Source organism: Bison bison, unplaced genomic scaffold, assembly GCF_000754665.1.
Source record: "Bison bison bison isolate TAMUID 2011002044 unplaced genomic scaffold, Bison_UMD1.0 scf7180017864371, whole genome shotgun sequence".
In the NCBI taxonomy this organism is placed as follows: domain Eukaryota; kingdom Metazoa; phylum Chordata; class Mammalia; order Artiodactyla; family Bovidae; genus Bison; species Bison bison.
In genome coordinates this window covers 7,847,439-7,872,816 of record NW_011494943.1, presented here as the reverse complement: position 1 = coordinate 7,872,816, position 25,378 = coordinate 7,847,439, and the positions used below count along the sequence as shown (strand labels likewise).

Sequence of the window (25,378 nt, the reverse complement as noted above, 5' to 3'; positions counted from 1 at the left end):
TGGCCTGGAGGATTCCATGGACAGAGGAGCCTGGCAGGCTGTAGTCCATGGGGTCGCAAAGAGTCGGACACGACTGAGTGACCTTCACTTTCACTTCACTGTTGCTCTTCCAGGCTCCTAAGAGGGCCCCCACCCCAGCACATGAGACCCTGACATTTGCCAGGGTGTTCATGGGAGGATATCCTCAGCGGCTCTTCCCCATCCTGCTTTATATTCCGCACCCCTGACTGATACCGCAGGACCCACGCATCCTTTCAGCTCCTGCCTCTGTGCGCGTTAGCCCGATCCCCTGGGGTGTTTGGAATGATGATCCCAGAAACCCCATTGGGTGATGCTGAGATTTCACCCTCATTATGGTCTAGTGGCCAGGAGGGAGGTGGGGGCAGTCCTGAGTAGGGCAGGCACTGTCTTGTAAGAGGCTTGTCTTATTTGAGACTGCCACTGCAGTCTTCAAGCAAAGGGGATTCCTCTGTTTTCCAAGGAGAGGGAGTCAGCCGCTTTGCGGGCCCAGGTAATCCAGGGTTTGAGGTTCTCAAGTAAATAGACACAGACACCCCCATCGTGAGGCTTCCCAGGTGACTCAGTGGTAAAACAACCTGCCTGCCAATGCAGGGGATGCAAGGAGAAGGAAATGGTAACCCACCCCAGTATTCTTGCCTGGAAAATTCCATGGACAGAGGAGCCTGGCAGGCTACAGTCCATGGGGTCGCAAAGAGTCAAACACAATTGAGTGACCGAGCACGACACACATCCCCATCTCAAGCCTTAGAGTTCACGTCTTTCCATCAGGGCCTTGACTTTGATGTAACAGACTTGCCTGGACTGAGTTCACCCTTCTTAGTTTTTTTTTTTGGGTCTGCGTTGCCTTGCAGGCTTTCTCTAGTTGCAGGGAGCGGGGGCTACTCTCTAGTTGCAGTGCTTGGCCTTCTCATTGCAGTGGCTTCTCTTGTGGAGCTTAGGCTTTAGGGCGCGCAGGCTCAGTAGTTGTGGAGCACCGGCTTAGTGCTCCAGGGCAACTTCCTGGACTAGGGATCAAACCCGTGTCCCCTGCATTGGCAGGCAGACTCTCAGTCACTGGACAGCCAGGGAAGTCCTTCTTGGTTCTGCCACTCCTTAATATAAGGTGCTGTGCCTGCGGGGGGTGAGTGCTTTTAGGCCATCTGTCACATTGGCTTCACGTCGTCATATCTGAGATTGTCTTTTTCCGTTTTCATTGGACAGATGATTTTTAATATCACCACCCAGTCCCACGGTCCTTCTTGTGGCTGTTTCTTCTGCATCTCCTGTACCAGAGACATGAAACTGGTCAGTGTGCGCCCCCCCCCCCCGCCACAGGTCATAGGACCCCAGGGACCTTCACCCCACTGATGGGTCCACGTCACCATCTGGCAGGTGAACGACCCACCACCCCCAGAATCCCACCTGCCGAGTCCACTTCCGTAGGCAACTTCTGATGCCACCTGTTCTAAGGCAGACTCTGTGGAAGCAAACCTGCATTGGAGATCTTTATGAAAACTGTTTATTGAAGGAATGCTCTTTGGAGAAGAGGTAAAACGGAAGCCAGATGGTGCAGGGGAGCAAAATCAGCAACAGTGTGGTCTTGGCAGAGACTTGCTCCAGCCTGGTCCCTCGGAAAAGCTCTGGAGTGCAGCTTGCACCACAGAATCCCCCCATCTCGAGGACAGGGGGCTGGCCTTTTGTACCCCCTGCCATGCTGCTGTGAACCTTCTATTGTATGAATTTTGTTCAGCATGAAAGTGAAAGTGTTAGTTGCTTAGTCACACGACTCTTTTGCAGCCCCATGGACTGTAGCCCGCCAGGCTCCTCTGTCCCTGGGATTCTCCAGGCAAGAATACTAGAGTAGGTGGCCATTCCCTTCTGCAGGCGATCTGCCCGACCCAGGGATTGAACTCAGGTCTCCAGCATTGCAGGCAGATTCTTTACCATCTGAGGCACCAGGGAAGCCTTTGTTCTACATATGCATGCATATTTGTTAGGTATATGCTCATGGTTGGCATTGCTGGGGCACCCAGCATGCTGTAGAAGACTCTGCCAGACAGTTTTCCAAAGCAACTCTGCCAATTTTACTCCTACCAGGAGTGTTTGGGGTCCCTGGCACCTCGTTATTTTCCATCTTTTTCATCTTAACTATTCTGGTGGGAATGCACAGTTAATTTCCGTTATGCACAATTAATTTCCATTTTCTGGATGACGCAAGAGGTTGAGTACTTTTTTTTTTCCTTAGTTTTTTTTTTTTTTTTTGAAGTGAACCATTTTTAAAGTCTTTTCTTGAATTTGTTACAATATTGCTTCTGCTTTATTTTTATGTTTTTGGCCATGAAGCATGTAGGACCTTAGTCCCCTGACCAGGGATTCAACCCATAGCCCCATCATTGGGAGGTGAAGTCTTAACCGCTGAACCACCAGGGAAGTCCCAGTGAGGCTGAGCCCCTTTACATGTGTTTAGTGGCCATTTGGATCCATCCTTGGAAAAGTGTCAGTTCAAACCTTTTCTCTTAGCGCAGCTGCTTTTTCTTCCTTAGTAAGGAAATAACAGGGCGGCATGAGTCTTTGCTCAGATAAATACATTGCAAATATCTTCTCCTAGTCTCTGCTTGCTTTTAATACTCTCTCTTTTAAAAAATTATTTATGAGAGTTTCCTGGTAGCCTGGTGGTTAGGATTCGGTGCTTTCACTGCTGTGGCCCAGATTCAATCCCTGGTCAGGGAACCAAGATCCCACAAGCCATGCAGCCAAAAATAAAATAAACAAATACACTTTATTGAGACATAACTGACAGGTAACTATTGTGTTAGTGTGAGGTGAACAACCTGTTGACTTGGCACATTTTTATATTGCAATATGATTACCACCAAATGTGGTTGCTAATACCCACCTGAGGGCATGCCGTTTTTATTTCTTTTCTGTGGTGAGAAAACGTTTAAGACCTAGTCTCTTAGCAGCTTTGAAGTTCAATGCCTTTTTCATTCTTTTCATGGTATTTTTAGTTGAACAGAAGTTCTAAAGGTTAATGTAGTCCAGTTTATCCATTTTTTTCTCATACGGTAGAACGTTTTTGTATCCTATTTAAGAAATGTTTCAAATACCAAAATCATGAAGATGTTTTGGTTTTCCTCTAACAACTTTGACCTTTCACATTTAGGCCTGTCATCCACCTGGAATTGACCTGGGGGTGTGCTGTGAAGTAGGGGCCAAGGTTCTTTTTTGGGGTTTTTTTGGTACTTATTTATTTGGCTACTCTGGTCTTAGTTGTGGCAAGCAGGATCTTAGTTGCAGCACAGTTACCTGCTGCTGCTGCTGCTAAGTCGCTTCAGTCGTGTCCGACTCTGTGCGACCCATTAGACGGCAGCCCACCAGGCTCCCCCGTTCCTGGGATTCTCCAGGCAAGAACACTGGAATGGGTTGCCATTTCCTTCTCCAATGCATGAAAGTGAAACGTGAAAGTGAAGTCGCTCAGTCGTGTCCGACTCTTAGCAACTCCATGGACTGTAGCCTACCAGGCTCCTCCATCCATGGGATTTTCCAGGCAAGAGTACTGGAGTGGGGTGCCAGGGATCAAACCCGGGCCCCCTGCACTGGGAGCTTGGGAGCTCAGAGTCAGCCACTGGACCACCAGGGAAGTCCCAGGGCCTACCTTCTTTTCCTTTTTTTTTTTTGTTTAAATTGACCCAACACCGACTGTGGAACAGGCTGTCCGTCCGTTTCTCATGGCGCTGCAAATCAGGTGAGCGTATCCAGTTTCTGCAGTGAAGAATCCACTCACGTCCAGCCTGAGGGCAGCAGGGGTGGAGAGGGGAGCGAGCCTGGTGGCCAGTTTCTGGGAGATCCTCGGGGAAGGGGCTGACTGGTCTCAGCAAGCTTCCTTTCGAAGCCCTTTGATTTAGCTGTCGGTTTTCACAGAGCTCCCTCGCCTCAGCCGTACCCCATGTCCCCGGGTCCCCGGGACTGTCAGATCCTCTGATGTATTCTCTGAGAAACCTGACTTTAAGAAAAAGCAGGAATGTCTTAAAAAGGAGGAGGAGTTCACAGACGTGCCAGCGCTCTCTGCAGCCTGGCCTCCACGTGGTCCGGGAGCCCCTGTGTGTGGATGTGTAACAAGGAGTCCCCCAGACACCGCGTGCACGCGCTGGTGGGAGCAGGGACAGGTCGGCTCCGCTGCTCCATCAGCAGCCCTCAGCCAGAGGGGTCGGGCCCAGCTCCCCACCAGCGGGTGCCTGGGTCTCCCTGCAGAATGCAAGCAGATTGTCTCAGACCTGAGCTTTGTGTTCTCCACTGGTTCATGGTTGCTTTGAATCGAGTGCAGAGGTCACGCTTGTGCGCTGGACCACCAGGGTCACAGCAGACAAGAGGCAAGTTTGCTCAGCTCTCATTTTACCTTAGACCGTGTCTCCCATGTCCTTCTAATCATAAACTGAGGGTCTCAGAGAGCCTTCTAGTCACTGTGGTAAGAATTTTTATGCCTACGAGGGGAGGGTGGGTGCTGTTCCCAGGAGGTTCAGTTCCAATAGCCTATGTGGAAGATATGCAGTCATTCTCCCAGGTAAAAGTGAGATGTGTCCTTAACTGTATTTACTCCAAGTGTTTTGGGATTCATGGATAAGAGATACTTATCTAATTGCTGATAATTTGTGCATTCTTTTTTCCAAGAATTCAAAATGGCATTAACAGGTAGAATTTTTTTTTAAAGAAAATAATATTGTCACAAATAATCATCACTAATGATCACTTCAGTTCAGTTCAGTTCAGTTGCTCAGTCCTGTCCGACTCTTTGCAATCCCATGAATCGCAGCATGCCAGGCCTCCCTATCCATCACCAACTCCCGGAGTTCACTCAAACTCATGTGCATCAAGTCGGTGATGCTATCCAGCTATCTCATCCTCGGTCGTCCCCTTCTCCTCCTGCCCGCAATCCCTCCCAGCATCAGGGTCTTTTCCAATAACTCAGCTCTTCGCATGAGGTGGCCATAGTATTGGAGTTTCAGCCTCAGCATCAGTCCTTCCAATGAACACCCAGGACTGATCTCCTTTAGGGTGGACTGGTTGGATCTCCTTGCAGTCTAAGGGACTCTATATTTTCATAGCACGGTGTGATTTTTAGAACATTTTCTATTTGCTCTTAATCTAGTATTCTGGCCTGGAGAATTCCATGGACTGTTATGGGGTCCATAACATGGGGTCGCAGATAGTCAGGCACCACTGAGTGACTTTCATTATCTTCTTACTACTTACCCTACCTGATTGACAAGGGCTGTAAATCCCATTTTATAGATAAGGAAACTGATGCCACAGATGTTAAATTACTCACCCAAGAATAGAAGCAAGAACTTGGATCTTCCCTCCTAGTGTCTTATCAAATCGTTTCACTTGTATTATTTCGTTTCATGCTTGCGCACAGCTCACTGGCTGGACCAGAGGATCCTAGCTCCTGGTTGAACTTAAAAAATATTGTTCCATAAAGCCTGTATTAAAAAGCACGTGGCAGGAACTTCCCGGGCAATCTAATGGTTAAGATTCCATACTTTCAATGCAGGGGACGTGGGTTTGATCCTTGGCTGGGACACTAAGATGCCACATGCCACGTGGTGCCGGCAAAACCAAAACACAAAAAGCACGTGGCAAGGAATTCCCTCATCGCCTGGTGGTTAGGGCTTGGTGCTTTTACTGCTCTGCCCTGGGTTCAGTCCCTGCTCCAGGAACTGAGATCCTTCAAGCCAAGCAGTGCTGCCAAAAAGAAAATAAAAGAATGTGGTGGGAGCGGGGTTCAGGATGGGGAACACATGTACACCCATGGTTGATTCATATGAATGTATGGCAAAAACCACCACAATATTGTAAAGTAATTAGCCTCCAATTAAAAAAAAAAAGAATGTGTATATAGGTAACTGAATCACTTTGCCATACAGCAGAGACTGGCACAACATTGCAAATCAACTATACTTCAATTAAGAGTAAATAAAATAAAAAACACGGCAGTCTGTTTTTTAGGTATTTTGTGAGTATTAATTGTGTCAACCTGCTATTTAGGGCAAATATTCAAACTCCAGGTGCTCACCATGGGCACACTGCTTCTCTGAAGACTTTATTCGTGTCTTCATTCTACAGATACCCATTTTAATCATTTACGTGTGCTGGTCTGGTCACTCTGGGTGATACAACAATGTCTCTAGCATAGACTTTGCCCTCGAGTTTATCATCTTGCAGGAAGCTCAGACGCATACACACAAAAGGGGAAGTGATAAATGAAGTGTAGACTGAGCTTCCAGAAGTTCTAAGAAACTTTACTTTGTGACATAAGTTTTGCTGACTTGAAAAGTGCTGCTAAACGCGGGAGCTTTGGGTTTGTTGTTTAAGGCTGTGTCTCTTAACAAACCAGGGCACAGAACTGCTGCGGTTTTCAACAGTGAAACTAAAGCTTCTGTGTTGTAGGAATTTCCTCGAAATTTCTTTGAAACATACTGAAACCAAGTACACACTCTCACCTCTTGCTTCCTGTTGTCAGGGTCCACCCCAGCTTACGGGAAACTACAGGTATCCGTGTTACATTTCAAAGAAAAATTTGGTTAATTTTTTTCAGCTTTTAAAGAGATCCAAAATGACCTTATATTGTAAGAAAAGTTTTTTTTTTTTTTTTCTTACAAAAGTCTATAAAAGTCAAAGACTTCTGGGTCAAATAATGTGGTTATATGTAGATAGCATCCCTGAATGGCACACTTATTTCACTCAACTAAAATAGTAGCTCTGATTATTACAGAAATGAATCAGACATGTGCTTTATCTTTAGAAGACAGCTCTGACAAAGCAGGCTTTGCAGTAAAGGTTGCTATAATTATAGAATAGAATGTAGTCCCATAGTTTCCATTTATTAAAAATGTAAATGCTTTTAATACCAAAGGTGCATGTCCTCTGCTAACCCAGACTGTTAAATGGTTTCTTAAAGAACGAGAGGGAGATGACTTCCCTGTCAGTCCAGTGGTTAAGACTCTGAGCTTCTACCGCAGGGAGCAGGGGGTTCCTCCCCTGGTGAGGAACTGAGATCCCACAGCCGTGAGGTACAGCCAAAAAAAAAGTTAGCCCAGGCACTTAATAGAAATGATGATAGTAATAGGTGCGTGCCATTTACAGTCTACACAGTTATTTCACTGTTAACAGTCCAGCTGTTTTCTCCCAGCCCCAAATCACCCTCTAAGGTGAGCAGGGATAATGTTGGGGAAGTCTTCTCCCAGGTCTCTCCACTTCCAGGCTCTGCCAAGAGAGTCTGCAGGCCTGGAGGAGGAGGAAGGGTGGTACCCAGAGGTGCCAGCTTCTGGGAGCCTCTAAGTTCTGATAGCCCCAACCTCTCCCTCTGGTCCCCTCAGCACTGGGGACTCCCCGAGGTGACTGTGTCAGCTCAGTGTCCCCTTTTTTGTGTTTGGGTTCTCCAGTGCCTGTTTAACCAGTTCCTTCTATTAAATTCTCTGTTAAAATACCTGGTGTGGTTTGTTTTCCTGACTGGACCTTGATTAATATAACCTTTACTCTCTCAAATTATAAGGCAGCTATTATCAGGCATGTTTTACTGATGCAGAAGTGGAGACTTAGGGTACAGCGGTTTGTGTAAAGTTGCGCAGCTGCTAGTACAAGAGCCAAGACAGGTCCACCTTCCATTTTGAGATCCTCTGCTTTCCATTCCTTCTCGTCCTTTCTCTTGCTTAACTTCCTCCCTTCCTTTTTTTTTTTTTTAAATAATTTTATACCAAAAGGAAAAGGACTTCTCTGGCAGTCCAGTGGTTAAGACTTTGCACTTCCACTGTAGAAGATATAGGTTCAACCCCTGGTCGGGGGACTAAGATCCCACATGCCCCTCTGCACAGCCCAAATAATAACAATAATAATTTTATCCTTAACAGAAGAACTGCAAAGGTAGTGGGAAATTCTGGTATACCCTTCACCCAGCTTTCTCTGATGTTAACGTCTTATACAACCATGAAGCATTTATCCAAACTAAAAATTAGCATAGGAACATTACTATTTTTCAAAGCTACAGATTTTATTAGGACTACACCAGTGTTTCCATTACTGTCTTTTTTTTAGTTCCAGATTACCTTTGGTTGTTATGTCTCCTTTATCTCGTCCAATGTTTCTGTTTTTCCTTGTTTTTCATGACCGTGACAATTTTGAGATGCACTACTTAGATATTTTGTAGATCTCCCATCAGTTTGGGTTTTCTTGTGATTAGATTAGAATTACGGTTTTGGAGGAAGACCACCACAGAGCTAAGTGCCCTTCTTATTACATCAGGTCAGAGGCACACAATAGTTCACGCTACTCCCAGTGACGGCAACCTTGATCGCTTAGTCAAGGTGGGTGTCAGGCTTACACACTGTAAGTCTTTCCTTTTCCGTAATTTATTTGTTTAGAAGCTAGTTACTAAATCCTCTTGCTGAACTTTTGACTTCCCACTTAATCCTCGGGCTCTGCTTTCTTGGCAGATTATTAACTAGTGCTTAAAGAATCTTTGTATTAATTGACTAGGCTGAGAATTATAAGCCTAGGAGCCAGACTAACCATGCTAAGATTTATGGCTGTGTATTACTTCTTGGAAAATTATTAGCTGTTGCACCATTTTTGCCTTGCACTATGTTTAAACATGGAACTTGGCTATTTTTAGTCTCAGAAAGCTTATGGTTAATGCTAGGACACCTTCTTTTACTTGATGAACTGGAATCACCTCTGACAAGCCCAGAAAGATGATCAGAAGCCCAGGGTCTTAATAGCATGCAGGAAATCAGTAAAAAGCATAAGAGACAGAGAAGTGGTTGCTGAGAAAATTGGAAGGGCTGAAGGATGCGGTTCAAGGAGTGGAGATTTACAAGGATGAATGAGAGGTGACAGGTAACAGATGGATGGACACAGAGATCTCAGGTAGGAGGTCAAAGAAAGGTTAAGGATGGAACACAGGATGAGAGAAAAGCCTGTGACGTGAATCAGCCTTGAGGCTGGACTCTAGACTTGATATATTATAAATATTTGTAGTTTATCCTGAGATTCACCATCTAGGATATAAGATTTATACTTCTAGCTCTAGATTTCATTATGGACAGACTTTAAGTGACCTTAGGCCTCAATATCAGAGAAGGCAATGGCACCCCACTCCAGTACTCTTGCCTGGAAAATCCCATGGACGGAGGAGCCTGGTAGGCTGCAGTCCATGGGGTCACTAAGAATCGGACACGACTGAGAGACTTCCCTTTCACTTTTCACTTTCATGCATTGGAGAAGGAAATGGCAACCCACTCCAGTATTCTTGCTTGGAGAATCCCAGGGACAGGGGAGCCTGGTGGGCTGCCGTCTATGGGGTCGCACAGAGTCGGACACGACTAAAGTGACTTAGCAGCAGCAGCAGCAGCAGGCCTCAATATAATATATTTAATATATAAACCAGAGAAAGTGGTTCAGTTGGTTTATATAGCGTTGGCTAATCACTGTTATTAAGGAGTGACTGAAGAATAATCAGAGGTCTCAAAACTTTTGGAGGCTTAGCAAGACAAAATGAAGCAGATGGTGCCTTGTTAAATTAGCTACAAATTACAGATCTTAATATTAACAATTTAGAAATGAAAACTATCAGACATATGCTATAGGTTTTTATTTTATGCTATTTTGTTCTAATTATATGGGATTTCCATATCTCATGATTGACTAAACAAAATAAAATCTCATTAGAGATTTTGAGTCACTAATGGCCTTCTTCCTAAGCCTGAGGCTGTATCTGCAAATATGTAGTTTAGCCAAGATAACAGACCTCACCTGGGCTTAGAATTCTGTATTTGATTGGCTTGGTAGTGATTTAGTCACTAAGTCTGACTCTTGCAACCCCATGGACTGCAGCCCACCAGGCTCCTCTGTCCATGGGATTCTCCAGGCAAGAACATTGGAGTGGGTTGCCATTTCCTTCTCCAGAGGATCTTCCCAACCCAGGGATCGAACCTGGACTCCTGCATTGCAAGCAGAATCTTTACTGACTGAGCTACCAGGGAATTGGCTTAGAAATCTGTATAAACTTAACTGTTTTTATATTTCATACTATTATTCTTTTTCTGAAGCTGAGATTCCTTTTTTTTTTTTTCCAAGATTTTTAAAAATGTGGACCATTCTTTTTAAAGTCTTTTGAATTGGTTGCAATATTGCTTCTGTTTCATGTTTTGGTTTTTTGGCCACGAGGCATGTGGGATCTTAGCTTCCTGACAAGGGATCAAACCCCCACCTCCTGCATTGGAAGGCCAAGTCTTAACTGCTGGACCACCAGGGAAGTCCCTGAAAAGCTGAGATTTCTAACACAGCAGACTTCAGATGTGATCAAGTGCATTCAGGGTGGTATGGCCGTACACAATAGCAGACCTCAGAGCATATTTCCCTTCTAGCAAATTGAGAGATGGAGACTTGAAACTTTTGTAATTGATCTTAAATCTTACATAGGTCATTTACAGTCAGTATACTTCAGGAGGGGCACAGGTGGGCAGCTTGGAGTTTTTCAACTTGAACATCAACTTAGTTTTTAGTTTAGGTTTTTAAATATTTATTTACTTGTCTGTAAGTTGGCTTAAAGCTCAACATTCAGAAAACGAAGATCATGGCATCCGGTCCCACCACTTCATGGGAAACAGATGGGGAAACAGTGGAAACAGTGTCAGACTTTATTTTTCTGGGCTCCAAAATCACTACAGATGGTGACTGCAGCCATGAAATTAAAAGACGCTTACTCTTTGGAAGGAAAGTTATGACCAACCTAGATAGCATATTGAAAAGCAGAGACATTACTTTGCCAACAGAGGTTCGTCTAGTCAAGGCTATGGTTTTTCCTGTGGTCATGTATGGATGTGAGAGTTGGACTGTGAAGAAGGCTGAGCGCCGAAGAATTGATGCTTTTGAACTGTGGTGTTGGAGAAGACTCTTGAGAGTCCCTTGAACTGCAAGGAGATCCAACCAGGCCATTCTGAAGGAGATCAGCCCTGGGATTTCTTTGGAAGGAATGATGCTAAAGCTGAAACTCCAGTACTTTGGCCACCTCATGCGAAGAGTTGACTCATTGGAAAAGACTGATGCTGGGAGGGATTGGGGGCAGGAGGAGAAGGGGACGACAGAGGATGAGATGGCTGGATGGCATCACTGACTCGATGGACGTGAGTCTGAGTGAACTCCGGGAGTTGGTGAGGGACAGGGAGGCCTGGTGTGCTGCGATTCATGGGGTTGCAAGGAGTTGGACACGACTGAGCGACTGATCTGATCTGATCTGATCTGACCAGGTCTTAGTTGCAGCATGCGGGATCTTCTATCTTCATTGCAGCATGTGGGATGTAGTTCCCTGACTAGGGATTGAACCCAGGCCCCCTGCATTGGGAATGCGGAGTCTTAGCCACTGGACCCCTAGGGAAGTCCCAGTTTTTAGTTTTGAAATATAGACTGGGGAAGACTTTAGTCCACTTGGCCTTCTTAATAATTGGCCTGTTGAAAATGCCTCTGTGTTAGGGAAAAAAAAAAAAAGACTGGAAAACTAACGCTTGGTGGCATTAGAACATTCATGTAAAAAAAAAAATTCATATGCTTCTTTGGGAAAAAAATATGTTGTGTATTTTAAAATGCCTATTTTGGCTGATGCTGGTGCTTATCCTTCTGGGCACATTTTTTACATACAGGATTAGGCATCTTGAAATCTCTTACTTAAAAGTGAATTCTTATTTGTAGGCTAGGTTACCAGTCTCCTGACCAGATGAAATCTGAAAGTCAGGCATCTAGAATAGAATGATGGTCTGAAGGGAGTCATTTCTCTGATGATTAGTCATTATTTACCAACTTAACTGGAGGGAAAAGATGATGGTGTCTGCTTTACTAAAAGCCCTTTTTTTCCCCTTTTAATGCTCCTTAAAATTAGCTGGTGTTAGGCAGAACCCTCTGTATCTAAAAGTCAGGAACCGGAAGTCAAGTAGGTTTCACTTGTGATCAAAACCACATATTTGATGCACTTGATGTCAGAGTGCACAGAACGCATTGCCTGGTCTGAGTACTCCTGAGCAATGTGAGTCAAGACCCAAATCATCATAGAGGGAGAAAATGGGTCCGTGATGGTTGTTAATGGAGACCTGGGCGATTTTGTGATGGGTGCTTTTCTCTGCAGTGGATCTTTGATGCTCTGTCATCACCTGTCAAGAGAGAACTGGGTTATTGGGCATACCCATAGAAGGGCCTAAGTATTTTGGAAAGGTCAACCTGAGAGGCGATATCATGTAGCCAGGACATTGGTCCTGTGTGCCCCTTGCCAGGGGGCCTGGCTGAAGAGTTAACAGATTATAAATAGACTGCCCTCTTGGAGGGATTCCTTTGGTAACCAGACCTGAACACAGAGCATCTTTGAGTCAAGGTCATCTTGTGACCCCCTCTCGGTGTCTCCCTCACATCTTCAATTTGAGTGGAAAGGATGTCTTTTCACATCTTGTCAGCTTTGTGGTTACCAGTTTCTACACAAGTGATTGATTCCTCACGAGGATTGGATGGAAAATAAATGTAAAGGGGTTTTACTGCTGTAAATATAGCTCATTGACGTTTTGGTGGACAGCAGGCACAATACAGCCTGTCCCAGGGCTACAGCTAGTTAAATAGGGAAATTTGTATTCATTTCACAGCTTTCAACCAGAGTAAACTGTTCTCCCCAACGCGGATCTTAAGAAAATGTTCTGAAATATCACCAGTCTAAAAATATCCACTGGTAAAGTTTTAGACACACTGTGTAACTGAGAAGAGGGGAAGTAGAGAAGGCTGAGAAAATAACCAAACATCAAATAAAAAGGAACTGAAATTTAAATAGAAAAGCCCTACAATCTATAAAAGCAAGCACTTATGTAAAAGAGTGCTCTAAATGAGCTATTCATATGACCCCAGATGTTGATTTCCATATTAACTATTATTTGTTTCTCTGACACAAGCGTTACATGTCTGCTATGTATAAAATCAGTACTTTTCTATTTTCATCAGTTTGTCTAAAAATAATTTCCTTTCTCTTCAGAAGCAGATTTTTGGCATTCGGGGCTTTTTGCTTCGTAAATAAAAAACTGCGTTAGGTTGTATTCATTTGTTTTTCTTTTATGTCCCTCTCCCTTTTTTCCTATTAAGTTTCCTTTCAGGGAATGTGTATTGCATGATTGTTTGTAAGAGTGAAAACTGGAGATACAGCAGGTGTTCCATCAATAAAAGATTAGTGAATGCATGATGGTCTGAGATAGACTTCTCTAGAAAGGAACCAGGGCTCCTTGGAGACATGATGGGTTCGAGGAAGGGGACAGAAAAGCAGAAGGTGAACCTGGAGCATCTTTCTGTGCCAGAAAGTAAGCAAGTGCTTCAACAAGTGATTGGGGCGGGTACCCCCCGGTGGTCCTGTGGTTAAGAACCCGCTTGCCAATGGAGGGGATTCAGGTTCGATCCCTGGTCTGGGAACTAAGATCCCACATGCCAAGGGCAACTAAGCCCATGCACCAAAACTCCTAGGGGCTGCAACGAAGACCCAGCGCAGCCAAAAATAAATTAATAGGCAGTTTTTTAAAAGTGATGGGGGCAAGTCTAAAGGACCCAGGAGCCATTGAGGGAGCTCCTGCAGGCCATATCCAGGCTGCTCTGTGGGCGTGTGGTCAGGCCCGAAGTTAATGGCAAATGTCAGCAAATTGTGTACCTTTGAAAACCCTTTTTATTGAAATTAATTATTCATTTTTATGACTGGATTATAGTCCCTTTTACAGACCACTGGGAATCACCCAATAATTTACAACTGAAGTAAAGATGTTCTGTAATCTCATATGCACTGGGACCATATTTTTTACAAGAAAAATGTGCAAAAGTAGGGGGTAGTTTAACAAAATATTTGAAATTAGGATGGCTAGAAAATTTAGGATACATGGCTGGTACACACATACACATATGTGTGTATAAATATATACATATGTGTTGTTGTTGTTCAGTTGCTTAGTCGTGTCTGACTCTCTGTGACCCCATGGACTGCAGCACACACCAGGCTTCCGTGTCCTTCACTGTCTCCCTGAGGTTGCTCAAATTCATGTCTATTGAGTCGGTGATGCCATCCAACCATCTTATTCCCTGTCACCCCGTTCTCCTCCTTCCCTGTCTTTCCCAGCATCAGGGTCTTTTCCAAAGAGTTAGCTCTTGGCATCAGGTGGCCACAGTATTGGAGCCTCAGCTTCAGCATCAGTCCTTCCAGTGAATATTCAGGGATGAACATCATATCCATATCAGATCTCTGTAAACTGGCAATTCCACATTTGGTCACCAGGTGGCGCCTGGCTGGTGTAAAAAAAATGTACAAGGAAACTGAACGCCAGGATAAAAGGCCAATGAGGTTTGTGCTCACACAAAGTCATCTTCAGCAATCCCTGGGAACTCATTGAAAGAGTTCCTGTGGCTGAGTGCTATACCACCTCCTCCGTGAAGCCTTCCAGATTACCTCAGCCAGAAACAGTCACTTCCTTATAGTTGCCCTCTGGTTTGGCTTTTCTCTGCTTAATGTTCCGTTTTTTGTGTGTAGCAATATCATCTTCCTTATAATGCTGCTTCCTGAAAGAGCAGGACGTTGTCTTTTCCACTTGAAGTCTCTCTTTACACCCAGCACTGAGGGTTGCAGATAAGACTCTGATTGGGTTAATGAAAGGCTGCTAAGGCAGAAGCTTTGGTAGGTAGGAGCCTACAAACCAGGTTAGTTTCTCCTAAAGAGATTTTCAATGGTTTTCTTTTGTGGTGGGGGAGAGAGGTAAAGAGCTAAAATGTAAGCATGGATTTAATTATACTATAAAGGCTGTATGCTTAGTCACTCAGTCATGTCCATCTCCTTGCGACCCCATGGGCTGTTGCCTGCCAGGCTCCTCTGTCCATGGGATTCTTCAGGCAAGAATGTTGGAGTGGATAGCCATTCCCTTCTCTAGGGAATCTTCCCGACTCAGGGATTGAACCTGAGTCTCCTGCATCGGCAAGCAGGTTCTTTACCACTGAGCTACCAGGGAAGCCCACTACAAAGGATAGTTTTGTCTATATAAACAGTTGATCCCGGGATGTATTTCCTTGACCGCTGAATAATTTACATTCCATTGCCAGTTATCATCAAATGTTATATTCTAAGTGGGAGATGAGGAACACTAGCTTTCCCCCGACCCTTTCCTTTTGTTTTTCTTCTTTGCGGGGAGAATGTGGAGAAGGGGCAAAGAGTGAAGGGGGAACTCTTTTTTTTTTTTTTTAATTCAGGTAGAAGTTATGGATAACTCTCAAATACCCGTGCAAATAAATATGATTAACTTCGCTACTCCAGAAAAAAATTTTAATCCCAAAGTCATTTATTTTGGCTTTAGAATAGACAAGCATTTGTGTCGGGATTTCCTGCCTAATTACTTTTTGCTTAAGCTTATTTAAGAATTGTTTTAAATTCCTTTAGTGTGACAGCCCAGCAAAATGGTCGGGGGTGGGGTGGAGAAATGGGCCACAGATGGGGTCTGAACCAGGATTTCAGCTTTCCTATATAAAAGCCTCCTGATACACTGCATGCAGGAGAGCAATGTTGAAATTAGCTTTCTGGAGAACAATTTGGCAACGTAGTTTTAAGAGTCTTAAAAATATGCTTACTCTTTGATCCAGTAATTCCACTTCTAGGAATTTGTCCTAAGGAAATAATCAAGCAGGCACGCAGAAATGTAGGGACAAGGCATTCACCGTGACATTTAAGGGAAAAAAAAGTAAAACCCCAACTGGAAACATTGAATAATGTGGAATTGATTAAAGTAGGCCCCGTCTTCATTTTGGCATGCTGGATCTTTAGTTGCGGTATGTGGGATATAGTTCTGTGACCAGGGATCGAACTGCAGTGGGAGCATGGAGTCTTAGCCAGTAGACCACCAGAAAGTGTTAGTTGCTCAGTCATGTCCAACTCTTTGCAACCCCATGGACTGGGGCCCGCCAGGCTCCTCTGTCCATGGGATTCTTCAGGCAAGAATACTGGAGTGGGTAGCCATTCCCTTCTCCAGGGGATCTTCCCGACCCAGGGATCGAACCCGGGTGTCCTGGATTGTAGGCAGATTCTTTACCATCTGAGCCACCAGGGAGGCCCAGACCACCAGGGAAGTCCCTCAATGTATTCTCTTAAGGGTCACATTCATACACATGAAGTATCAGCGGTCACACTGAATACACAAAATCAGATGTATAATACCATAGATTCAATTATATTTCCCAAGTAAAACAGTTATAGTCAGCAAAAACCCATGAAAGCATAGAGTTTCATGTGGATGTTCAGTTTTCTGAAAGCAGCAGAAGGGACCAGACTCTTCAGAGCTAGGAGGACCACGTTTTTGCAAAGCTTCAAACACTAGTAGGTTTTCGGGAAACTGTATGTAAAAAATGTTTACTGCCCAAGTGGCATTATAAGAATACCAGGAGCATTGTAGATCACCCTGATTGATCTTCTCCAAGCAATTCCCAATTAAATGTTTTACCGTGTCCCCCTTTTCTTATTTCCTCATTGTCATTACCTCACAACTCCAAACCCAGATGTCTAAACGGGGGAGAGAGTGAAAGTGTAAGGTAAACGATGGACAATTGAAAACCTTTGATGACCCTAGAAGAGCTCTTGGCTCATGGTTTTGTTTGTTTGTTTGTTTGTTTTCTAAAAACCCTCTGCTTTATATGATCAGCTGTGGAGGAAATTTGTTTTTCACTGTTTGCGGGCCTTCAGTGTACACACGTTGGGGTTCTCTTGTGTTTGCAGTTGCAAAATTCTTCAGACACCATGCGGCTTCGCCGAAGGACCTTGCAGGTCCGGCTCCGCGTGGTGTAAGGTCAGGCGGAAAAGCCTTTTGTGATTAACTCGGCCACCGTGTGTCGCATGGTATTTGGAGCTGCACCGGGAGCTTTTATTAGTTGTCCACATTTTGAATGCTGACTCACATAAGCTTCATCTAATGGGAAAGGCAGATAAATGTAGCATTCTGGACGCCAGAACGCTCCCACCCTGCCCTCCCAGCAGCTGTGACCTTGAGCAGGTTCACTTACTATGGTGATCGGTCTATCTAAACACACTGTCTTCTCCCTTTGTCTCTGACACAGTTTCCTTATGCAGCCCCTCCTCCCCAAGAACCAGTGAAGACTCTGAGGAGCCTGATCAACATCCGAAAGGACACACTGAGACTCGTCAAGTAAGTTCAGGTTCCCAGCTGGGGCCAGGTTCCAGGGGCCCCTCTTCAGGCAGGGGCAGCCGACTCCCCAGGGGACCCACAGAACTGTTTCTGCCAGACTCAGAGCCCGGCCTCCAGGCTGTGGGCTGCTTGCATGAGATGCGCCTGGATCGTTCAGAACTTTCTGAGACAGTCAGTGTTGGTAAGGAGGCTTCTCTTTTCTGAAAGCCATCGTGGTTATCCCAACCTGATGAACTGTCCAAAACAAAGAGTTGTTGGGGGAGAAAGTGAATTATGCAGATACCTGGACAAACCTGTGTGAAAATGGGATATTTGAACTTGGCACAGGAAGTCCTTATTTTCCTGCTTATATTTACTTTTTGGTTTATTCTTAATCTCGTGTGCCTTTCCTCTGGCACCCTGGGTTTGCTGTTTAATCACCATTGTCAGCATTAGTTATCGTCAGCATCTGCCTTCTTTGTGCTATCTCTGAGATAGTGTGTGTGTGTGTTTGGCTGCACTATGTGGCTTGTGGGATCTTAGTTCCCCAACTAGGAATTGAACTGACACCCCCTGCAGCAGAAGCTCAGAGTCTTACTGCCGTACCACCAGCGAAGTCCCGGAGATCGTATGATTTTTAAACGGATGCTGCCCTCCAGATAGCAAGTCTGTCTACCAAGAGTTTGGGTTCAAATTAGTGGTTAATGCATAGAGAACTAAGCAGCTGGGGGAGAAAAAAAAAAAGAGCACAAACTCTAATAAAAGCTTATGCAGGAAAAGGAAAATGATTAGAGATTACTCTGTGGCTAAACTGTGAGTAATGTTGATAGACTCACATTAGTATAGAGGAAGATGTACTGAGCTAACAAAATCATGATGCACTTTGTTAGGGAGCACCCCTGTGTGGAGCAGAGGGAAGGAAGGGAAAGAATGTCTTGGGACTTCCCTGGTGGCTCAGTGTTAAGAATCTGCCTGCCAACACAGGAGACACTGGTTCAGTCCCTGGTCCAGAAAGATCCCGCCTGCCACAGGGCGACTAAGCCCGTGCGCCACAAGTACCGAGTCCACGCTCTAGAGCCTGGGCTCTGCAGCAAGAGAAGTCACCGCGACTGGAAGAACCCGCACGCAGCACCGACGTGAATAAATAATAATTTTTAAAGAACTTTAAAAAAGAAAGCCTTGTTCCCATAGGAGAAAGTCAATAGATAACGCCTAAAGCTGAAAAAGTAACCTGAGCCTGTTATTTCAAAACATGCAGGTAAATGCCAAAAACAGTCAGCTGCGGAGGGAAAGGCGGTTTTCTGTGAAGAAGCGGAAAACGGGCAGAAAGAGACCCGCTGCGTTTTTGTCACAAGCCTTGTGGAAACTATTTAAACAATGGCATGAGTAACTTTGATTAAAGTAAAAGCTATTTTTTTAAAAAGTCTGGCAAACGCACAAGGCGCTTAACGGTGGCGCCATGAAGTATCAGAAATTGCCTAAATCCCCCCCATAGGACCAACAGGGTGCTCTGCCGTCATTCAAAATGAGGGTAGAGGCCTAAGTGTGTGATGACGGAGGGTAGCCCACAGTAGATTCAGTTAAAAAAAGAAGAGAAGGGACTTCCTTGGTGCTCCAGTGGGTAAGACTCAGGTATCCAACGGAGGGGGCCCGAGTTCCATCCCTGCTCAGGGAACTAGATCCCATATGCCAAAACTCAGAGTCTGCATGCTGCAACTAGATTCAGCACAGCCATTAAAATAAACAAACAAATAAATTTGTATAAAATAGAAAAAGAAGGGAATTCCCTGGCGGTTCAGTGGTTAGGACTCCTTGCTTCCACTGCAGGGGCCCTGGGTTCAATCTCTGATCAGGGAGCTAGGATCCCACCAAAAGAAAAGGAAAAGAAAAAAGATCACCATAAACATGTTAACAGGCTACCCCCGAATGCCGAGTCTTTGTGGTTTTCTAGATGTGCCGAGGAAGTGAAGACCCCCGGGGAAGAGGCGGGCAGAGCCAAAGTCCACTACAACGTGGAGTTCACCTTCGACACGGACGCTCGGGTGGCCATCACCATCTATTATCAGGCCACCGAAGAGTTCCAGAATGGCATCGCCAGGTAAGAACAAGGGGCCAGGGGAGCCACGTCCTTCCCACACAGGCCAGGGTCCATGCCTGATGCGCTCCCCTGCGGAGGAAAACATTCTTTCTCTACACTCAGGTTGAGAACTATTCCTGAATTCGGATTTTCTTACTCACGCAGTCTTGTTCACTTTTTCTCTTCAAACTATGCTGTCTTGGTACAGTGACAAGTACCAGCATATTCCTTCAGGTCATCACGATGCTGTTAGAAATCAATTAGGCTGGGTCGACTTCCTGGTCTAGTGGCTAAGACTCCACATTCTCAATGCAGGGGGCCTGGGGTTCAATCCCTGGGCAGGGAATCTAGATCTCACATACCCCAATTAAGACATAGCACAGCCAAATAAATAAATATTTAAAAAATCTTTTAAGCTACATTTCTGTGGATATGTGGGTTGAATAGATACCTTTTAAAAATTACTTATTTACTTATTTATTTTTGGCTGTGTTAGGTCTTAGCTGTGGCAGGATCTTCACTGCAACATACAGGATCTTTTCATTGCAGCAGGAGGATTCGTTTTCCCAAAGCAGGTGGGATCTTTGTTCCCTGACCAGGGATCAAACCTACTTCCCCTGCATTGGAAGGTGGATTCTTAATCACTGAACCACCAACGCTCAGTCACTTGTTCATGTTCGACTCTTTGCGGCCTCATGGACTGTAGCCCGCCAGGCTCCTCTATCCACGGGATTCTCCAGGCAAGAATGCTGGAGTGGGTTGCCATTTCCTCCTCCAGGGGATCTTCCTGACCTGGAGATCAAACCCTGGGATCAAACCCAAGTCTCTTGCATCACCTGCATTGGCAGGCAGATTCTTTACCACTAGCGCCACCTGGGAAGCCCTCATAGGGAAGTCCCTAAATAGGTAACTTCAATAGCATCACCAAGCAAGGGCAAAGAAAAGAAATTATAAGGAGATCTTTTTTCTTTTTTCTGTTCCACTCTATACTGAGAGCCTGTTGATAATTGACAGCAGACACAGAACAGAGGAAACCATCAGATCCTCTGGGCCAGACAGTAACTTGTGCTTTGCTTCCCACTTTGACCAACAGCTACATCCCCAAAGACAACAGCCTGCAGTCGGAGACGGTGCACTACAAGCGCGGGGTATGCCAGCAGTTCTGCCTGCCCTCGCACACCGTGGACCCCTCCGAGTGGGCGGAAGAGGAGGTGAGCAGCCGGCGGCCCCGGGAGAAAGCACAGGGCAGGTTCCACGCACAGACCCGCAGGGCGCGGGAGCTCCTCAGGACCCCGGCCAGCAGCACAGGACCGGCCCCGGTGCTCAAAGGCATGCTCCCCTTCAGCCTTCTAATGCCTTCGTGCCCTGGGAAGGACACATCTAATTTTTCTATCCCAGAGCAGCCCCATTAACCTAGGATATTTTGAGGAAGCCGTGCCCAAAGGAAAGACCTATAGGTTAGCAACCTTTACATCTATGAGGTTTCTTAGAGACTGGTAGCCTTCAACTCAATGGACTTGGGTAGTTGGAAATGGCAACCCACTCCAGGATGCTTGCCTGGAAAATCCCAGGGACAGAGGAGCCTGGTGGGCTAAAGTCCATGCTGTTGCAAGAGTGGGACACGATGTAGAGGCTAAACTACCAGGTAGTCACCAGGTTGACCGGTGAGGAGCTACGACAAAGTTAAGGCCTCCCTGTCTGGTGGATAACTGTGCCCTTTGGATGTAGGGCCCCCTCCTCCCTCGCTTCTTCTTTTCTTTCCCTTCAGCTTGGCTTCGACCTAGACAGAGAGGTTTACCCGTTGGTGGTCCACGCCGTGGTGGATGAAGGCGATGGTACGGTGCTTCCCGTCTTCTGGGCTGCACGTGGGCCTGTTTGTGGCAGGCAGGCTGGCAGCAACTGCGGCCTCAGATCCACAAGGCTCCTCCGTGGGCATCAGTTTCCACATCCCAGTACATCCCTCCTGCTCCCAGCCTCCTCGGGCACTGACAGTCCTACTGGGTGACTTAACCTGCCCCTTGCTGTGAAGCCAGAGGGTCACAGGGGCTCGGGGAAGGTGGGTGGGGTCAAGCTGTATCATTAGCAGTCTTCTTCCCCATCCGTGTGCCTTTCTTTCTTTCAGAGTATTTTGGCCATTGCCACGTCCTGCTGGGCACTTTTGAAAAGGTCAGTGGGTGACGTTATGGGCCTTGCTTTGGTACACACTGCTCTGTCTCTCCTCCGAGAACACGTGGAGGCCCCTTCTCTGGCTGCCTGGGCTTGGCAGAGCGGGTCTGACTGGGAGGCTGTGGGAAGCCGGGGGGAGCACCCCCTTGCACACCCAGGGCCACAGAGGGCCGAGTTCCAGCTCAGCCACCAGCTTGCTGATGCCCCTCGACTCCTTAGGCCTCGTTTTGTCTTCTTAAATCGGAAGGGCTAGACTACATGCTTGAGGACCCTTCTAGAATGAGGAGTCTGTCGTTCCACTCTCCGGGGGGATGGGGCTGGGGGGATCCAAGAACGTGCCTAATTGAGAGAAGTAACAGGAGAACAGCTGGTTTCCCTTCTTCCTTGTCATAACTGTCGTGTTTTTGTGTTTTCCCTCCAGCACTCAGATGGCACTTTCTGTGTCAAGCCCCTCAAACAGAAACAAGTGGTAAGTATTCGAGGGCCGGGGACTGTTGGTGTTTCCCGACTTTGCTCTCTGTTTCTCTCTCTCTCTCCCCACTCTTCTGCTAAGCGCTCTTTTTCCCACCTCCCTGCCTTTTTTTTTTTTTTTAATCAAAGAAGAAAAGCAGAAAGGGATGCTTTTCTGTGTTAGAAACGACTTGGGTGGCCTGAAAGGACGAGATTTGTCTCCTGACATTAGGTTTAGGGAGAACTCTTTTCATTGAAAAGGCCAGGCTGAGAAACTAACATTTCCAGCTAAAAGAATAAAACTATCAGGGTCTGACTCAGGGCCAGTTAGAGCTCTTGGCTTAACGTGTCCCAACATTTCTTTTCTCAAATTCAAAGTCTGCTGGCCATCTGCCCCCTTTCAGGGTGACGGGCAAGTTATGCAGGTGTCTGCTGGAAGCCCTGACCCCTGAGGCTGGGGGAGAGCCGTGGAGGGCAGGAGGGGAGAGTGGAGTCAGCGGCATCACCCAGCGAGGGTGGCTCATCATGTGGAGGGTGCGGGGCAGTAGAGTGTGGGGCGGGGTACGCCTCGATTGAGATGCGAAGAAAGCCTCCCTCCCCCACGATGGCCGACAAATATCTGAAATTCTTTTTTTTTTAATTTCATTTTTTAAAAAATGTTTTTAAGTGGAGGAAAATCGCTTTACAATGTTGTGTTGGTTTCTGCCATACAACAACGCAGATCAGCCATAATCATACATGTATCCCCTCCGTCTTGCGCCTCCCTCCCCTGCCCCCACCCTACATCGCCAGGCTGGGCTCCCTGTGTTACAGAGCAGCTTGTCACCAGCTCTCTGTTTGACACACGATAGTGTATATATGTTGATGTTACTTTCTGCATTCATACCACTCTTCCCTTCCCCTCCTGGGTCCGCAAGTCCATTCTCTATATCTGCGTCTCCATTCCTTTCCTACAAATAGGTTCATCCATGTCATTCTTCTAGATTCCATATACATGAGTTAATATATTTGTTTTCTCTTTCTGACTTACTTCTCTGTGTAAAACAGGCTGTAGGTTCATGAAATTCTAGTTCTTCATTCTTTGGGGTACTAAGCTCTCTCCGCCCTTGGTGAGGTCAGTAGTCATCAGTAATACCTTAGTATGAATTTGTTGATAATGTCCTTTCCGGAATCATCACTACCTTAAAGCAAGTTTTAAGAGAGGCAGAGGAGATGACAGAGCCTGAGCCCCGGGGTGCTGCCTGGAAAGGCCGGGCCGCGTGAGTTGCCTCACGGGGAGGCCTAGTTCTCCAGGACGCCTGCGTGGGGTGGAAAGGCTTGGGTACTGCAAGGGAGTTGGTTCATCCCTTCTGCTGTTGCTCGACTGGCATCAGCAATAGGCTTAGTCTAACTGGAGACTAGAATGTGCAATTGATAATGGACTGGGCCTTTGGGGAGGGGATCACTGGGGGTAGGGGGAGCGAGGAATGAACTGGCATGAGGAAAGCATGAGGAAACGAGGGAGGGGCCAGCTTTGGCAGACGTGGCTCAGGCTGTCTGAGTCGAACTGGGCCTTGAAGTTGGGGTTTTAATTTTTGGCCAAGCTGCACAGCGTTCAAGATCTTAGTTCCCTGACCAGGGATTGAACCTGGGTCCCAGAAGTGAGAGCGCTGAGTCCTAACTACTGGACCACGAGGAAAGCCCTGAAGTTGGGGTTTTAAGAGGCAGGACTTGTTTTTCAGTTGCCAAGTTCGTATCCAACTTTTTGCGACCCCGTGGACTACAGCACGCCAGGCTTCCCTATCTTTCACCGCCTCCCAGAGTTTGCTCAAACTTATGTCCATTGAGTCAGTGATGCCATCCAAGCATCTCATCCTCTGTCGTGTCCTTTTCCTCCTACCCTCAGTCTTTCCCAGCATCATGGTCTTTTCCAATGAGTCAGCTGTTCGAAGGACTAACGGGTAATTTTGCCCACCTGTAGGTGATGGGGGTGGCTCAGTAGAGGAGGAGGGGTGCAATCAGACCTCCTTCCAGAGCCTGCTCTCTCTCAGCGTCTGCATTTTCCCTTCCCCCCTTTTCCTTGCCCATTTCTTCTTTCTCATTTCCATTCCTTCCTTTGTATACGGTCTAAGCTCAGCTTTCATTCCACAGCTAGCTAATGCGTCTATTTTGACCTGTGGTCCTCCACCCTTTGCCTAGTCTCTGGGCTCTGTCATAGTGACCTACAGTACAAGGATTTCTGTTGTATTTATGAATGTTCGTGTTCCCTGTTGGACAAAAGAGTGGGTGAATTAAGCATCAGATTTTCTTTCCCCTCCCAAAGAGAACATGTAAGTAAATAAGGGCATCCTGTGCTTGTCCAGGCCTTTGAGTGTTTCCATTGTGAATCTGTAGTCCTTGGTTACCGAAGGAGGTTCATGGTGGAGGTGTGTAAGTTCCCGCTTTTATCTTTCATTAGAACCAGCCTGCCCTTGCACTTTTCCATTTGTTCTTTAGGTGGATGGGGTCAGCTACCTCCTTCAGGAGATCTATGGGATTGAAAACAAGTACAACACGCAAGAGTCTAAGGCAAGTTCCATCCATGGTTCTTTTTTTTTTTTTTTGGCCTTTCCCTGCAGGATATGGGCTCTTAGTTCCCCTACCAGGGATCAAACCCTGACCCGCTGCAATGGAAGCACAGTCTTAACTACTGGACCACCAGGGAAGTCCCCCATCCACAGTTCTGAATGTCCTCTTCCCAGGAGGCAGGGTGAGGATCCTGATCCAGCCAGGATCTAGGAATTTAGCACACCAAACTCTGAAATTTGTCTGGTCCTAGAAGGGTATTTCTTCTTCCTCATTTCAGATGATTATAATTATATTTAAATTTGGAAATGAAAAAATGGGCTGGTTTGGATGGGTTCTTCTACGGGGCTCTGCTCACCTAGTTCCCTGGACCCTCAGTTTGTCGCTGCCTCCTCCCCTGTGTGGCCTTCTGGGCTCCTTTAGCTCTGACTGATGGAGAGGACCAGATCTCAGCTCCAGAGGAGGAGCTTGGCACACACAGTTGCCGAAAGTGAAACTGGGCGTGCACATGCACTTGGTAAACCATGAAGTTCAATGCAGGTGCAAGATTCTGTTCACAGGACTTGTCTCAGCTCTGCAGGCGAGCTGCCTTCTAAACCATGGGGGATTTCCCTGGGGGTCCAGCGGTTGAGACTTTGCCTACCAGCACAGGGGTTGCAGGTTCAATCCCTGGTCAGGAGGTTAAGATCCCACATGCCTTGCAGTGAAAAAACCAGAATATAAAAATAAAAAAACAGAGGCACTATTGTAACAGATTCAGTGAAGACTTTAAAACTGATGCGCATGAAACAAACAGATGAATAATGAAATAAACCATGGGTCATGAGAGTCTTTGTGACACTGGCTGTCTGCCCGCCCCCCGGCCAGGTGGCTGAGGACGAGGTTAGCGATAACAGTGCCGAGTGCGTGGGGTGTCTCTCCGACGTGC

General features: G+C 46.2%; 1 protein-coding gene across 2 annotated transcripts in view; it reads left to right on the top strand.

The window, feature by feature from the left end:
- The window catches only part of RNF157 (ring finger protein 157), a 58,833-nt gene that overhangs the window by 14,685 nt on the left and 18,770 nt on the right, over positions 1-25,378 (top strand). For both annotated transcript variants that reach the window (XM_010856206.1, XM_010856205.1), the window contains 8 exons: positions 17,146-17,234; positions 19,165-19,311; positions 20,384-20,501; positions 21,059-21,125; positions 21,413-21,456; positions 21,878-21,925; positions 24,382-24,453; positions 25,318-25,375. In XM_010856206.1, the coding sequence (XP_010854508.1) occupies positions 17,146-17,234; positions 19,165-19,311; positions 20,384-20,501; positions 21,059-21,125; positions 21,413-21,456; positions 21,878-21,925; positions 24,382-24,453; positions 25,318-25,375 (643 nt within the window). The remainder of the gene's footprint in view (positions 1-17,145; positions 17,235-19,164; positions 19,312-20,383; positions 20,502-21,058; positions 21,126-21,412; positions 21,457-21,877; positions 21,926-24,381; positions 24,454-25,317; positions 25,376-25,378) is intronic.